General features: G+C 37.4%; 1 protein-coding gene across 2 annotated transcripts; it reads right to left on the reverse strand.

Moving 5' to 3' along the window:
* Positions 1 to 15: 15 nt before the first annotated feature.
* mcoln3a (mucolipin TRP cation channel 3a) lies at positions 16 to 12,334 on the reverse strand. 2 transcript variants are annotated; one of them, XM_082174254.1, is made up of 12 exons: positions 12,074 to 12,334; positions 11,491 to 11,655; positions 9,522 to 9,675; positions 9,190 to 9,271; positions 8,998 to 9,094; positions 8,518 to 8,617; positions 7,755 to 7,864; positions 4,553 to 4,702; positions 3,643 to 3,744; positions 3,248 to 3,370; positions 1,139 to 1,345; positions 16 to 761 (listed from the first exon to the last, which is right to left on the reverse strand). In XM_082174254.1, the coding sequence occupies exons 1-12, from the start codon at positions 12,317 to 12,319 to the stop codon at positions 618 to 620; spliced, it is 1,680 nt and encodes a 559-aa protein (XP_082030380.1). In that variant the 5' UTR covers positions 12,320 to 12,334; the 3' UTR covers positions 16 to 617. The 2 variants fall into 2 exon arrangements, with proteins under 2 accessions (XP_082030380.1, XP_082030379.1); XM_082174253.1 differs by having other exon boundaries at positions 7,755 to 7,867.
* Positions 12,335 to 15,057: the final 2,723 nt, after the last annotated feature.

Consider the following 15,057-nt stretch of genomic DNA (forward strand, 5'->3'; position numbering starts at 1 on the left):
TAATGATCAATGATGCAAACTTCAATAATAGTGTCTTTATTCATCTGAGGTCACTGTAGATTCAGCTCAATACATGTGGAGAGTCCATCAGTTATGAGTGTCCTTCAGCTCTACAGAAGACTATAGTGTTGGTATTCACTTACAGTATCGATGATGAGAAAACCAGTATGAGAAGTAATGATGGTGATGGATTTGTGTGTGTGTGTGTAAATTCTTATTACTGGACATGGAAAAGGGAAGAGGTAATGAAAACACACGTTTCTCAGCAGTTTTACACACCAAAATGTTGCATTCAGAACAGATCCAGACAGATTTCAGCCGAATAGTGAAACTTCACTGGATGGACAATTTCACATGTATTTTCAACATGTAAAATACTGTATTTATATTTAAATACATTCAATTTGATTTGTTTCAACTGAGGTATTTTGTATTTTTACTTTAAATACATTTTCATGTATATTTATGCCCATCTTTGGGAACCGAATATAATAAATTCTACACAGTATAAAAACACATGAGTAAGTTGGAAAAGTGAAAAAGCTTTTGGCTCCTCCTTCTCAATCTTTCAGCCTTTCATGTCAATAACAAGACATGTGTCAGGAGTTTCCCCTGAGTCAGGAGCAACAGAGGCAGCAGGAGGAGGAGGAGGAGGAGGAGGACTCTTCATCCATCATGTACTTCCCCGAGTCCGGTGTGTCCCTGCACTCAGCGAGGAACGCCTGCAGTTCTGATGCCGGTTCTCCTCGTGTCTGGTAGTGCTGCGGTTACAGAGAGATGATGATTATCAGCATCGGTGGCTCTGTGTTTGAGACTGATAACTGTATTCTGCTGCTGTGTGAACAAGGCCTGTCACTACTCTGAAACAGCCAACTCCTAAACTACAACACATAACATGAATAATCCAATCATGCGCCCTAACAAGTCAGCTACCTACGCTTTCAGACGCAGCCCGAGTTTCAGAGTGTGTGTTAGCAGCAAAAACAACTGGCCACAAAACCACAGCATTGTGGTGACAGGCTTACAGAGGCAATCGCCACACACAATACATCCGGAAAACATCCAGTTTCACTTGCAGTCTCTTGCTCTGCGGTGTTGTTGAGTGTTATATGCGAGTAGCAAGCTTTAATAAACTCACCTTGATGGTTTCATAGGTGTCTGTGATAATGGCGATGAAGAGGCTCAACACCATGAATGTGAAGAGTGAGATGAAGCTGTAGATGTAGACTCTGCTGAACAGCCACACCACATAGGTCTTGTCCCGCAGCTTTTTGAAGGAAGAGTACACTTCATCCCCGTTAATCATGGAAAACAGGCAGTCCGCCACCAGGTTAAAGGTCCGAAACTGTGAAGAGATAAGCATTATTAGCAGTTTTCTTCATTTCATTCAAATGCTAAATTCATTAGGCTTGTTAAAACTGCTTAAATGGGTGGCTGATATTACATACTTTTGGGAAGTTTTATATGCGATTGTTACTTTGGGATAGAGGGAAGGAAGGCACGGATCGACTACTTTAACGAAAAAAAAGCAAAAGCAAAGCCAAGAACACAAAGGAGCATGAGTGACAAACACATCTACAAACATCAATGACTGACAGAGGAAACACTAGGGCTATTTATACACACGCTAAACAACAGGAAAACTACAAAGAACTACAAACATGGCACTCGAGACAGGAAGTACAAAAGTCAGCACAGGAAATGTGCAACGGCTACTTCACACAAAACAGCATTTTTTTCTAAAGCAAGTTAGTGTTTCCAAGGACAATATTATGGGTACAAAACGTATTTTGTTTCTTCCTTCAAATTATGTAATATATTGTGTAAAAGTTTCTCATGAATATTGAATTTTGCCTTCACACAAATGGTGCTGTAGCGCATCAAATTAATTTTTGCAAGTACAGATATTTAAATAATTCCTCAGTTAAGATTGGGTCATACTACATGTAAAGGACATGTATTTGATGTCCACTACCCATGCATATAATAAGGATGAACAACACTATACATATGATTATATAAGGACAATATAATAATGTAAGGATATTATAAGCATGTAAAATCAGTAGATTTGGTATATTATAGTTACAAGGGCTTCATTGGGTACATTTTTTGATACACTACCAGTCAAAAGTGAACTATTTGATTAGAAAAAAAAAGAGAAAAAAAAAGTAATATTGTCAAATATTATGTCAATTTAAAATAACTGTTTTCTATTTTAATATATTTTAAAATGTAATTTATGCCTTTGATCAAAGCTGAATTTTCAACATCACTCTAGTCTTCAGTGTCACATGATCCTTGTTATGAATGATTCCACTGGAGGCAAGATGTAGCGAACCCGAGTGCAACTTTAATTATCAGACATAAAGGCTAAAATCCAGGACAAGAAACATTCACTACTAGACAAAGACACAGGGCAAACATGAGGGCTTACATACACAAGACTAACACTAGACGAGGGACACCTGTGAACAATGAAACAATGAACCAATGACAACATGACACATCAGACAAGGGAACACATGGCAGGATCACATGACTTGAACAAGGGATCACATGACATACATGAAACAGGAACAAAGAACACAACCCACAACGTGACAATCCTTCAGAAATCATTCTAATATGAGGCTCAAGAAACAATCATTATTATTATCAGTGTTGAAAACAGTTGTGTACAATTTTTTGTCAGGATTCCTTGATGAATAGAAAGTCCAAAAGAACAACATTTATTTGAAATATCATCTTTTGTAACATTATAAATGTCTTTACTGTAATTTATGATCAATTTCAATCAAAAGTTTTGATTTCTTTTATTTCTTTCCCCCAAAAAATTAAATAAAAATGATTACTGACCCCAAACTTTTGAACGGTAGTGTTTAATGTTACATAAACTTCTATTTCAAATAAATGCTGTTCTTTTGAACTTTCTATTCATCAAAGAATCCTAAAATAAAAATGCAAATAACTGTTTTCAACACTGATAATTATAATAAATGTTTCTTGATCATCATATTAGAGTGATTTGTGAAGGATCATGTGACACTGAAGACTGGAGTAATGATGCTGAAAATTCAGCTTTGATCACAGGAATAAATTACACTTTACTGTATATTCACATAGAAAACAGCTGATTTACATTGGAATAATATTAAACAATATAACTGTAATTTTTTGTAAATTTAATGAAATAAACGCAGCCTTGGTGAGCAGAATCGTATTGGCTGGTAGTGTGTTTGCTCACGTTCTCATGGTGCGGCCCCAGAACGATCCATCCGCAGAAGCAGTAGCTGAGGTAGATCATCACAGCACAGATGGAGAAGCGGATGGCGTTGGGAAGAGCCGCCTGCAGGGTGAGGATGAGGATCTGGAGGCACAAACACACTCGTTTCAGACTCGTGGTCGTCTAGCATTCATTACGAAGCAGACTGAACATCTGTGTTCTGTGTGAGTGTGAGTGTGGAGGAACAGTGGCAATAGAAATAGACGGCACAAGCACACTTTACAAGCAGAAGGTCTGTTTAAAACAATACAATAGAATTACTGAACTTGGACACTTGTCCTTAGTTAGTGTGAGGAGTCTTTTGATTTGCACTTCAACTGATTACACACCAAAAACTGAATAAATGAGTAGCTTACATAATATTTCTGAAAGAAACTCAGATAACGCATTACTCCAATCCACACAAGCATCGTTGCTGTTCCCAGTAAAATACTGCACACATCATAGTTCGTCAGCTCCTGAAGACAAGACAGTTACTGAACATTAGCGTACATCTAAACACATGCTTATCTGGTGAGGAGACTGGGACTTATTTCCTTTTAAAGTGCCCCAATGATGCTATTTTAAAGGTTCCTAATTTTGTTTTGGAGGTCTCCTATTGGTTTACATGCATCAACAAATTTAATATTCTCATAATATTTACTGCAGCAACACCTCTTTATCCACAGTGTCTGAAACAATTGGATTCAGTCGCCTTAAACCCCTCCTTTCAGAGAGCATGCTCTTCTCTGATTGGTCAGACGGCCCAGTCTGTTGTGATTGGTCTACTCTGACCAAACCAAAGGCCCATTACCATAACTGGATTTAGCTCTCCCTCAGCACTTGATACACAGCGATACCAACAGTAATGATGGCGTGGGTTTTACCGTATCAATCTCATCAAAGTGGATTTGCTTTGTCGGCAGAAAACAGCGTCTTCTCGACATGAACAACACAAGCCAAACTCTTCCAGTCTCAGATACACTACAGTGTAAACCCTGCTCACCGGCAGCCAATGAAGACCATAGACTGGCATTATGCAAATTTGTTACAAAACTACGTACGTTCGAACTGGAAGTGAGACTGGAATGACTGATAACTGGTTTCATGCAGTTCAGAATCACTTCTTTCTTTTGAGAGACAAAAACTCCGTTTATCTCTGAAACTTTACAGATGTTTTGCATTCATAAACAGCTTTATTACACACCACATGACAGGTGATATTTGATAAAGCATAATCGTGGCACTTGAAAGCTCGGTTTGTTCCAGCCTCCGTCTCTTGCTCACCTTGCTCTGTATGCATATTTTGAGAACTGAACCTGCAATACTCAGCGTGTCACTGATGATGACGAGAATGTACCAGCCGTTGATAAACTCCATTCTCTCAGACCAGGAAACGGTTTTATCGTGGTGAATGGACACAAACTTGGTGTACTCCTGCGGAGAAAAAACACATGACATGCTAATAACATAGCTATTACTATCGACATTTTGTTACACATCCCTGCTCCTGATTAGCTTTTGTCTTTAGTTTTAGGATGGAGATTTGTAGTTTGATTACTAGATGGATTCATGGCTTAATTAATGCTTTTTGGAATTCTATTTGATTTGGAATGCAGATTCCATTTCCTTTTTTGATGCATATACACTATCTACACACTTAATGACATTGCATTCTAAATATATAGACATTAATATGGATCTGGTGACCCCTTTGCAGCTATAACAGCTTCAGCTCTTCTGGGACGGCTTTCCATGAGATTTTGGGGGTGTTTCTGTGGGAATTTTCCCCCATTCATCCAGTAAAGCAGTGATGAATTCCAGTTCATCCCGATGTTCGATGAGGTTGAGGTTAGGACTCTGTGTGGTCCAGTTGAGTTCTTCCACACCAAACTCATCCAACCTTGTCTCTATGCTCCTTTATGCTCCTTGCTTTGTGCAGAAAAACTTTTTTTCCACAAAGTTGGAAGCATTGCATTTTCCAAAATGTGTTGGTGTTCTGAAGCATTAAGATTCCCCATACTGGAAGTAAGGAGTCTAGCTTTACCCCTGAACAACAGCCCGAACCATTGTCCCTCCTCCACCACACTTTACAGTTGGCACAATGCAGTCAGGCTGGTTCTCCTATCATCCGCCAAATCCAGACTCGCCCATCCGACTGCCAGACAGAGAAGCGTGATTCGTCACTCCACAGAACACATTTCCCCTGCTCCAGATTCCAGTATGCTTTACACCACTCCATCTGACGCCTGGCATTGTGACGGTGATGTGAGGCATGCATGCAGCGGTTTGGCCATGAAAACCCATTCAGTGAAGCTCCCGCCACACAGTGCTCATCTTAATGCCAGTGGGAGTTTGTGCAAGGGGTGGTGGTTGTAGTAAGCGCACAACGAATAGTGACATCCAAAAGAACAGTCTTTAATCACAAATCACAGGAGACACAGAAAAAATATAGAAAACCATGCAAACTGAAACAACACAGAACAATGAACTGAGGAAATTCAAGGTGATGATACACGGGGCAACTTTTTGAGCAATGTTGCTGGACAATGTTGCCATCAACCGGCAACCACACTGTAGAAAATTTCTAACTCTCCCAAATCAAAAATTTCAAGTGACCGATAACATCTACATTTTTCAATTGGCCCAAGTGAAATTCTTGTTGCAATAGTCTGTTAACATTGGCTCAATGAGAAATAATACGTCAGACTAATTGAAAAATGTAGATGTTATCGGTCAGTTAAAATTTTTGACTTGGGGGTGTAATTTTTTTTTACAGTGCAGGTGAGACACAGGGCCCACGACCGATCTAAAGGATCCAGATAGACATTTTGTTGCCCATTCTCAATAGGAAAGTGCCCAAGCAACAATGCTTGACAACATTGCTCAAAAAAGTTGCCCCGTGTATCATCACCTTAAGAGCTGAAACCCACAGGGAGAAATGAGGTAACTAAATGAACAATAGGTGAACATAATCAATAACTAAGGGAACTAAGTAGCAAACAGAACTCAGCGGAACTCAGTTAATGTGAGGTAAGCAGTTGCCTCTAAGTTGCTAACTAGCTATAGGACACTTGTATGTGCTATTAACTCATATTATACCTTAAAGGTATAGCGGAGGATGTTTTACTTCCTGGTGGGTAGTCTAAACTATTGGTCCTCCTAATTGTCAATCATTCTGGTGAATCAATCAAACTTTTCAAAAAGTGGAGAGGGCGGGTCTTATCTAAAATTTGGAAAGATCCTCCGCTATACCTTTAACTTATATTATTATAACTTAAATTATGTTATAATAATTTTAATTATTAGATTATAAATATACATGCAATGAGACTATCACTACAACAACTTTAATTTGATCCTTTATTATCAAACATTACTATTTTATTCTCATGTACCTAAACATAAAATAGAATAGAATTGTCAGGGTTATGTTCTGTTTTGTCTTTGTTTTCACTGAGTCCAGTTTCTGTTTGCCTGTTTTTCTTTGACCCAGTTTTCCCATGTTTCATTGATTCATCCTATTCACCTGTCCCTCGTTAATGAACTCGTCAGCTCCTTCGTTTGCCCTGTGTCCTGGATTGGTAGACTCCCATGTTTTACATCTATGTTTTATGTCTATGTGGTTGTGTTTCCTCAGAGTTATTGTCCTGTTTATTGTTTTGATTCTTGGATTTAAGATCTATTTTGAGTGTCTCCTTTATCGTGTGCTTTATTACAGCCACCAACTGTGACAAGAAAATAATAGAATAGAATAGAATAGAGTAGAGTAGAATATAATATAATAAAATAGAATAGAGTAGAATAGAATAGAATGGAATAGAGTAGAATAGAGTAGAATAGAGTAGAATATAATAGAATAAAATATAATAGAGTAGAATAGAATAGAGTAGAATAGAATAGAATGGAATAGAATAGAATAGAATAGAGTAGAATAGAATGGAATAGAGTAGAATAGAGTAGAATATAATAGAATAAAATATAATAGAGTACAATAGAATAGAATAGAGTAGAATAGAATAGAATGGAATAGAGTAGAATATAATAGAGTAGAATAGAATAGAGTAGAATAGAGTAGAATAGAATAGAATAAAATAGAATAGAATAGAACAGAATAGAGTAGAGTAGAATAGAATAGAATGGAATAGAATAAAATAGAATAGAGTAGAATAGAGTAGAATAGAGTAGAATAGAATAGAATAAAATAGAATAAAATAGAATAGAATAGAATAGAATAGAGTAGAATAGAATAGAATGGAATAGAGTAGAATAGAGTAGAATATAATAGAATAAAATATAATAGAGTAGAATAGAATAGAGTAGAATATAATAGAATAAAATATAATAGAGTAGAATAGAATAGAATAGAATAGAATAGAATAGAATAGAATAGAATAGAATAGAATAGAATAGAGCAGTGCTTTTATGGGCTTGATTTGCTCAGTAACCTTGCTGAGTAACCCTTACTGCGCCAGACGAGGAGACTTACTAACTGCAAGAGAAGGCCTGTGTAGACTGAGCGTGTGCAGAGGACGAGCGAGAGCAAGCAGGAGCAGATGACCACACAGTCAAACAGAACAATGAGTCGGAAGTGACTGTCTGCTGGAACAAACACAGCAAAAGAGACCTTTAGACAGTAATATCAGTATGGCACATGGCTGCATTAGCTGCTACATGGACAGCAGGAATAATTGCAGGTGACTAAATATGTATTCAGTGTCCTAATATTTATTTCTTCAGCAACTGGATAACTGATCAGATTCACGCGTTGGGTAGGGGGCATATATATTCAAAAGTATTTGGACTTTTTTGGCCGTCAAACATTGTGGAACAGGCCAAGTTACTGTGACGAATGAAACCTGAGATTATTCTGCTAGAACACCTGTGTGAACTTTAGAGGAACTAACATGTAGTGGATACAGCCACTAATCAACTGGACAACAACAAACAAAAGATCAGAAAAGTAGAGTTAGCTTGAAGAAAAGTTCTTTCTGACATTATTCGCAGATTGGTTACTTGGTTTGATATAATCATTCACATTATATATATATATATATATATATATATATATATATATATATATAATGTGCCATAAATATATATATTTTTATTTTTTTATTTTTTATTTCTGACTGAAGTGTCCAAATACTTTGGAGCCACTGTATAAATATATATGTGATATGTGATGACAGCGGATTTTGTAGAGAGGAAGTGTTTCTGATAAATGGTCCAGTGTCAGAAAATCAACTTACTTGATTCTGAAACATTCCAGTCCTTGCAACCCTTTATCTGTACATCACTGCTTAAAGATATCTTGATTTTTCCACTGTGTGCGCTGTTGTCAAACATGATCTGTAAGCAAACACAGCAGATTACCTACTTTATCCAGTTAACTTCAACCTGTCGTAAGGAATTCCAGCATTGAGTCAGTCATTCTCTAGATGACACTGAGGAGTAAAGAACTCATCAGCCTGTGACAAAATGGTATGACATGAACAAAATGGTTGGAGAAGGAGAAGAGGAAGAGGAAAATGTATAGTTTTCATATGACAAAATGTGACAAACCTCAATTAGCCAATTCTGGAAATTGTGAGACTATGGCAAGTAAAAACTTTCACAAAAATGTTCTTTTTGAATTCTAAAGCAGAAACCAACTTTCTTTGGATGTTAAGGAAATTTTATCATTGAGACTTTATTCAAGACAAAAATGTATGAAATGTAACAACACTTACATTAATGTTGAAGTCATAGCAGTCAGGAAGCTCTTGATGTCGTACAGTTTGAACATTGATAGCCTTTATTTTAAAATAGATTTTTACTGCTAATAACCTGGGAAAGGATCACAAAAATATAATTTCATGAATAACAAACTCTATAAAATAAAACTGATGAATGTATTTGAAAGTAGAAAGTAGTGTACACACCTTTGAAAATCTAAAGTGAGGTTCATGTCATTTTCCAAATCATCATTCTTGTAGGTTGAAATGGGATATATAGAAATACATTCTGAAATATATTAAAGAAAATATAAAAAATAATAATATTTAAATATAAAATAAACACTAAACAGTGAGCTATAAATCCAGAGACCAAAATACTTAAGATTAGATAAAGTCCCTCTGTGGCGAAAATTAAGTTTTTAATGTTGTTTATATGTCTGTGTGGTGTTTGACTTTTCATCTAATAATGTAACAGTGCGTTTGTGTGCATAATATCTGTATTTTTCACAGTAATTTTGATCAAGTATGGTACAGACCTGTCTCTACATGTGGATCGATATCAAAGGTCTCAGTGGCGGGTGAAATGTTGGCGTGTCGATATAACTCTTGACAGAGGGACAGAGGGGTGAACATGTCATCGATCTTCTCAAACGAGTGATTATCTACAGTCAGGTTTTGGAGGTGTAGATACTACCAAACAAAATCAGATAATTGATCAGATGCAAACAAGAAAGCAGTTTCAGTCACTCCTGTGAAGACATTTAAAATGTTAGTTGTGCTCAAATGAAACCCAGCCTTGTATAGTGCGTTATTAAACACATCCGTGAGGAATCAATCAGAAGTATGATGTTGCTACAGGCTGTAGAAATCACACAACGAAGGGGTCGAGGGAAAAAACAGACTAATAATAATCCACAGCAGTGAACTTATCAACAATAACGGACAATGAACTAGATAGAACAGTTTAGTTAAATATATAATATACTTTGATATATTTATAATTTTATTTAAGTATAAATAAACCAGCTTAGACAAAGGAACACAGATGAACGTAATCCGTAATCAAGAAGACTAACTAGGGCAATCAGAATCAGAAACTGAACAGAAACAGAACATACACGTTACAGACGTGTGTGTGTGTGTGTATTTGTAGATATATGATAGACAGGTACAGGTCATAGAGCAGCACAAAATTCTCAGGGCATAGAAAGTAGTAGTTCAAGTTTCAATTTTGCGTGTTTGTTGCTGTGTGTCTTAGTATGGATGCTTTGGGGGACGCCATCAGTGTGACTGGTGTCAGAAGCATGAGCAAACACACGCCGATATTCATTGGTGGACAACAGTCCACGACGTCACAAGTGGAGCACCTGTGATTATAAAAGGGCTCCTGTATTACATGTCATCAACTCTCAAGACGCAGTGTCTCACTCCCCTTCTCAGCGAACCGGGTTGCATACGCAACCTGAGATGTTCCCTTTCGAAGTGGAACCTCGACGCTGTATCTTTAGGAGTTATCCATACTTCAAGACCCAACAGTAACTGGGGAGGGAGGTAGACGAAATAGAGGGTCGCTCCATTGCCCACATCATTTTGTTCACCCAGCAACCACTTCAGGAGACAGTCCCTGATCTAAATCCCTTAGCCTGCTGCTGCATATGCGTTACCGTTCAACCGCAAGGTGGTCTGAAGTGGTTTAGATGGCAAGACCGGAGCCTTTAACGAAGAAGCCTCACTCTGTGAAAGATAGCTGGCCTCAACAGGGGACATCCTCACGTATCCTTGCTCACATAAGGCCCCCAAATCTGAATAATTTGAATGTGGAGAATGAAAAATATGGGTTGAGTACGGTCTCTTCCAGGACCTGCGATTGCCACGATTTAAGTCTCCGCTGTGCCTCAGCAGGAGCAGGACCCAAACTGCGGAGAGAAGACGCTTAACCCTCATCTCTCAAGAAGAAGGCGGGAGCGTGAGCACATCCAGAACCCTGGAGCATGAGCACATCCAGATCCCTCGAGTGCTAGACACATGTGCTCCGCTCCCAAGCAATCAGTGCAAAGATCGTGGGTATCCTCAGGTGTCATGAAACGAGGACAAAGGGGCACGTACTTTCTAAAGCACTTGCTGCTTGGTATATCCATATTTAATCTTCGATTACACAAGCTTGGAACATATTTTGGAACTGTCACGTTATTTTTGATATTCTGTTTTGTTTCATTTAGTTCCTGTTTCCCCGCTCTGTTTAGTTTCTGTTTCCGTGGTAACTGATTATGTCCTTGTTCGTTTCTATGGATACTTATGATTTGCACCTGTTTCTCTTTATGTTTGCTTATATTCCCCGTTTAGTTCAGTTCAGTCCCTAGTCGGTTCTCGTTTGTAATCTGTTGAGGTATTTCTCCTATGTGGATTCCTATGTTCCCCTGAGTGTTTGGATTATAATAAAGACTGTTTTCTTGAATATGATTTGTGAGGGTTTATCACCGTGTGACAGTAACCCAAAGGACTTACCCTTCTGATTGCATACAGTATGTGATCATGGACCTCAGGTCTTGTGTACAAAGCATAATCTTTATTGCTGTCCTTGTAACCTTTCAGGAATAAATGTTTGAAGGCGATGAGATTTTCCTCTTTAAAGGTGACCATCATCTCGTTGCTCAATCCAAAAGAGACCAACTGTGATACAAATACAAAAAGTAACGCTTTATTTCAATAGTCCACTTTAGACATTCAAGTAACTTTGCAACTTCAATGTACACACTACTAACTAACTCAACCAGGCCCCGCCCCTTTATTATGCGTATGAATTATTATAATGAGGAATATTGTGACGTGTTCGTTCCCGGAAGAAACTCAAGACTACAATGGAGGCGTTTCAGGAGTTCAGAAACACTGACACTGATATAGAGAAGAACTGGAGCTTTTTCACTTTCAGCAACATTACACACTAAAGCCAGATGAACATGGAGAAAAGCAGAACAGGTGCTCTTTAAAAATATTGTGACAGACTACATAAAAAACTTTTTATTTATTTAATTTTATTTATTTATTTAATTTGATAATCAGTAGTTCTGAGGTAAATGAAATCGCATACCTGAATGGTAATAATGGCAATCTTGAGTATCTGCAGCATCATTTTCCATGGTTTACGACCTCTTGCTCTATATTTCTGGCATGGACTCATGAAGAAATATTTCAGCTTTCTCCTGAAGTTTTCCACGATCTGCGGGTCCGCGTGGGATTTAGCCGTCCCATTGCATGCCAGGTGATTATTTGAATCACTACACAAAAAAGGCTCCCTGTCAGACATCTGTCCTAACTCACTCTGCAGTCGGAGCATCTGAGTGACTCGGCACTTAACACACACTGGGGTTTCCTACATTTGAGGAACTGAAGCTGTTGTCTTGCAGTTTTTTTTTTTCAAAACTGGCATAACCAGAGCTCATCATCAAGCTGAGTTAGATGCGTGCTGATAAAGTCAAAATCAGACAAAGACATTTTTTTACAGTAAATCAGCACATGCCGCAGAGCAGACGATGCGCAGACTACAGAGATAAACCATATCTGAGCAGGTTGTGCAGCATTCATGACATTTGTCTGTCACTCATTATGAGTGAGGCTGAAAAGTATAAAAAATATGAAAATGCTGCGATAACTTGTGATAACAAACGTCTCCTCCCTCAATGAGAGATAAATAACTTAAAATGAATGCTTGAATCAGCCAGAATCTGTGACCTTAATACTAAACATTTTATAAGTCAATCAAGCTCAGAATGAATTCTATTATTCAACTCATAAGTGACACATTATGTAATTCAAACATAATACTGACTGAGATTTCGCAAGTATGGCTACCGGCAAAACACATATCCAAAATTCCAAGCTGACAGTTTCTTAACATTTTGTTGACAGTCCATAAAAAACATAAAACTTTATTTTAAGTGTAGTTGCCTAACAAAGTACTGGTTATATAAGGTATCTGGGTAAAGGTTAGTTTTAGGGGTCCAGGGTTTAGTACATAGTTATTACCCATTTATTTTAATTACTATAATAAGTGCATAGTCTGTACATGGGGAACAGAACTGTAAAATATAGTGCTAGCGAAAACTGAGAGCTGATTCTTTTTTTAAATGACTTTTAACAACACATTTTAGCATTATTGTCAAATAAGTGTCATACAACTTTGTGTGATGTTTATACAAGTTCATTTGTCTGTCAGTATGAAAGATGATATTTCTATAATGTCCTTGAAGGAGTAAAGTCATTTAATATGTGTATAGTGATTTATATAGTACCTACAGTCAGTTCCAATTCATTTCAAATTTGAAATCCACAATTAATATTTTCATGAAATAAATTTTTTTTGTGAATTAATGTACATTTTATTATGAAAATGCATTTCCTGACAGTGTAAAAAAATGACTTGTTTTTACAATTTGCATGTACAATACTTCAAGCACATCAAGACAAGAGGATCTGTTCGGCTTTTCTCCATATTAATCGTTCTTTAGTGTGTAATGTTGCTGTTTGAGCATGAAAAAGCTCTGAGTTCTTCTCTATATCAGTGTCAGTGTTCCTGAACTCCTGAAACGCCTCCATTGTAATCTTGAGTTTCTTCCGGGAACGAACACGTCACAATATTCCTCATTATAATAATTAATGCGCAGAATAAAGGGGCGGGGCCTGGTTGAGTTAGTTAGTAGTGTGTTAAACTGGCGGTTACGGGAAGGGGCGGGACATTTCCCAAACACACTCGACCAATCACAACACACTGCTCCAGTCGACCAATCAGAGCACAGTGTGCTTTTCAGAAGGAGGGGCTTCATAGAGACAGGAAGTAAACAGAGCGTTACTGACAGACTGGGAAGAGAGGAGCCGCAACAATGGAGAATATGAGGAAATAATCAACATTCAAGCAGGAAAACATATTCTAGAAGAACACAGAAACAACAAGACTTTGAAAAGAAAAAGGGCATAATAGGTCTTCTTAATAATTACAATCATTATCATCATGAAATCATTATACTCTAGTCTTCATGAGCAGCTCTCTGACAGCATGTGCACATATTCAACAGCAGCTCGACGGGTACAACTAAAAGGAACAAAACACAGGGCTCTCAAAGTGTAAAACATAAAGGAATTATAGCATAATATCCAAACTGCTCGTCTTCATACAGTGGAAGTGAACGGTGACCACAGCTGATTCTCAGTGCTTACTCACACAAAGCTATCAATGTCAATGCCACTTTTATTTGTATAGCACTATTAAAACAACACATGTTGACCAATGTGCTTTACATCATCTCAGTAAGATACAGTAGACAAAATAGTACAATAGTAATAGAATAAAAAATAATAAAAATGGGCCATGGCAAACAAATGTGTCTTAAGTTGTACTTTAAAGACATATACAGAGTCAGCGTCCCTAACATGTAATGTATATCTATGGCTACTGTGAATATAGAGACCATTAAGATTACATACAGATTCCTGAGTTTTCCTTTAGTATCCAAGATATTACAGCAGTCATATGGACTTGCTTGGTATTTTTATGCCATGTTTGTTCCTTTATGACCCTGACAGTCCCAGGTCTACATCCACTTGCATTGTCTTGCATTGAAAGTCATACGAGTTTGGAAAGGTTTATAATGTACCAGTTGAGCAGATAAAATTAACAGCATGCTCAAACTCAAGCAATAACCAGCTATTTATAATCATGCACTGTAAAAACAAACCTACAGAATCATTAAAACAGGTCATTTTGTTTTAAGTAGACTTTATCCTATGTGATGAGTAAAGAAAATGTAACAGCTATAACACACAAAAAATGAGGTAATGTCAACCTAACATTTGCCACAACAACAATGAGCGAACAATAAGTAATATGAACTCCTGTTTATTGTTGTAGATTATCTTCTGTAGCTGTTTACAATGAACATGTTACTCATCTCTGCACTGATTTTAGTACAGATATTGCTCATTGAGTGGAGCAACTTACACTATAAACTTTACTCATAGCCACCCACAACCTCTCCACACGCTTTACTCTGCACACCAAAGAGACCACAGAAACTTCAG

This window comes from Leuciscus leuciscus (assembly GCF_965113295.1).
Source record: "Leuciscus leuciscus genome assembly, chromosome: 6".
NCBI lineage: Eukaryota > Metazoa > Chordata > Actinopteri > Cypriniformes > Leuciscidae > Leuciscus > Leuciscus leuciscus.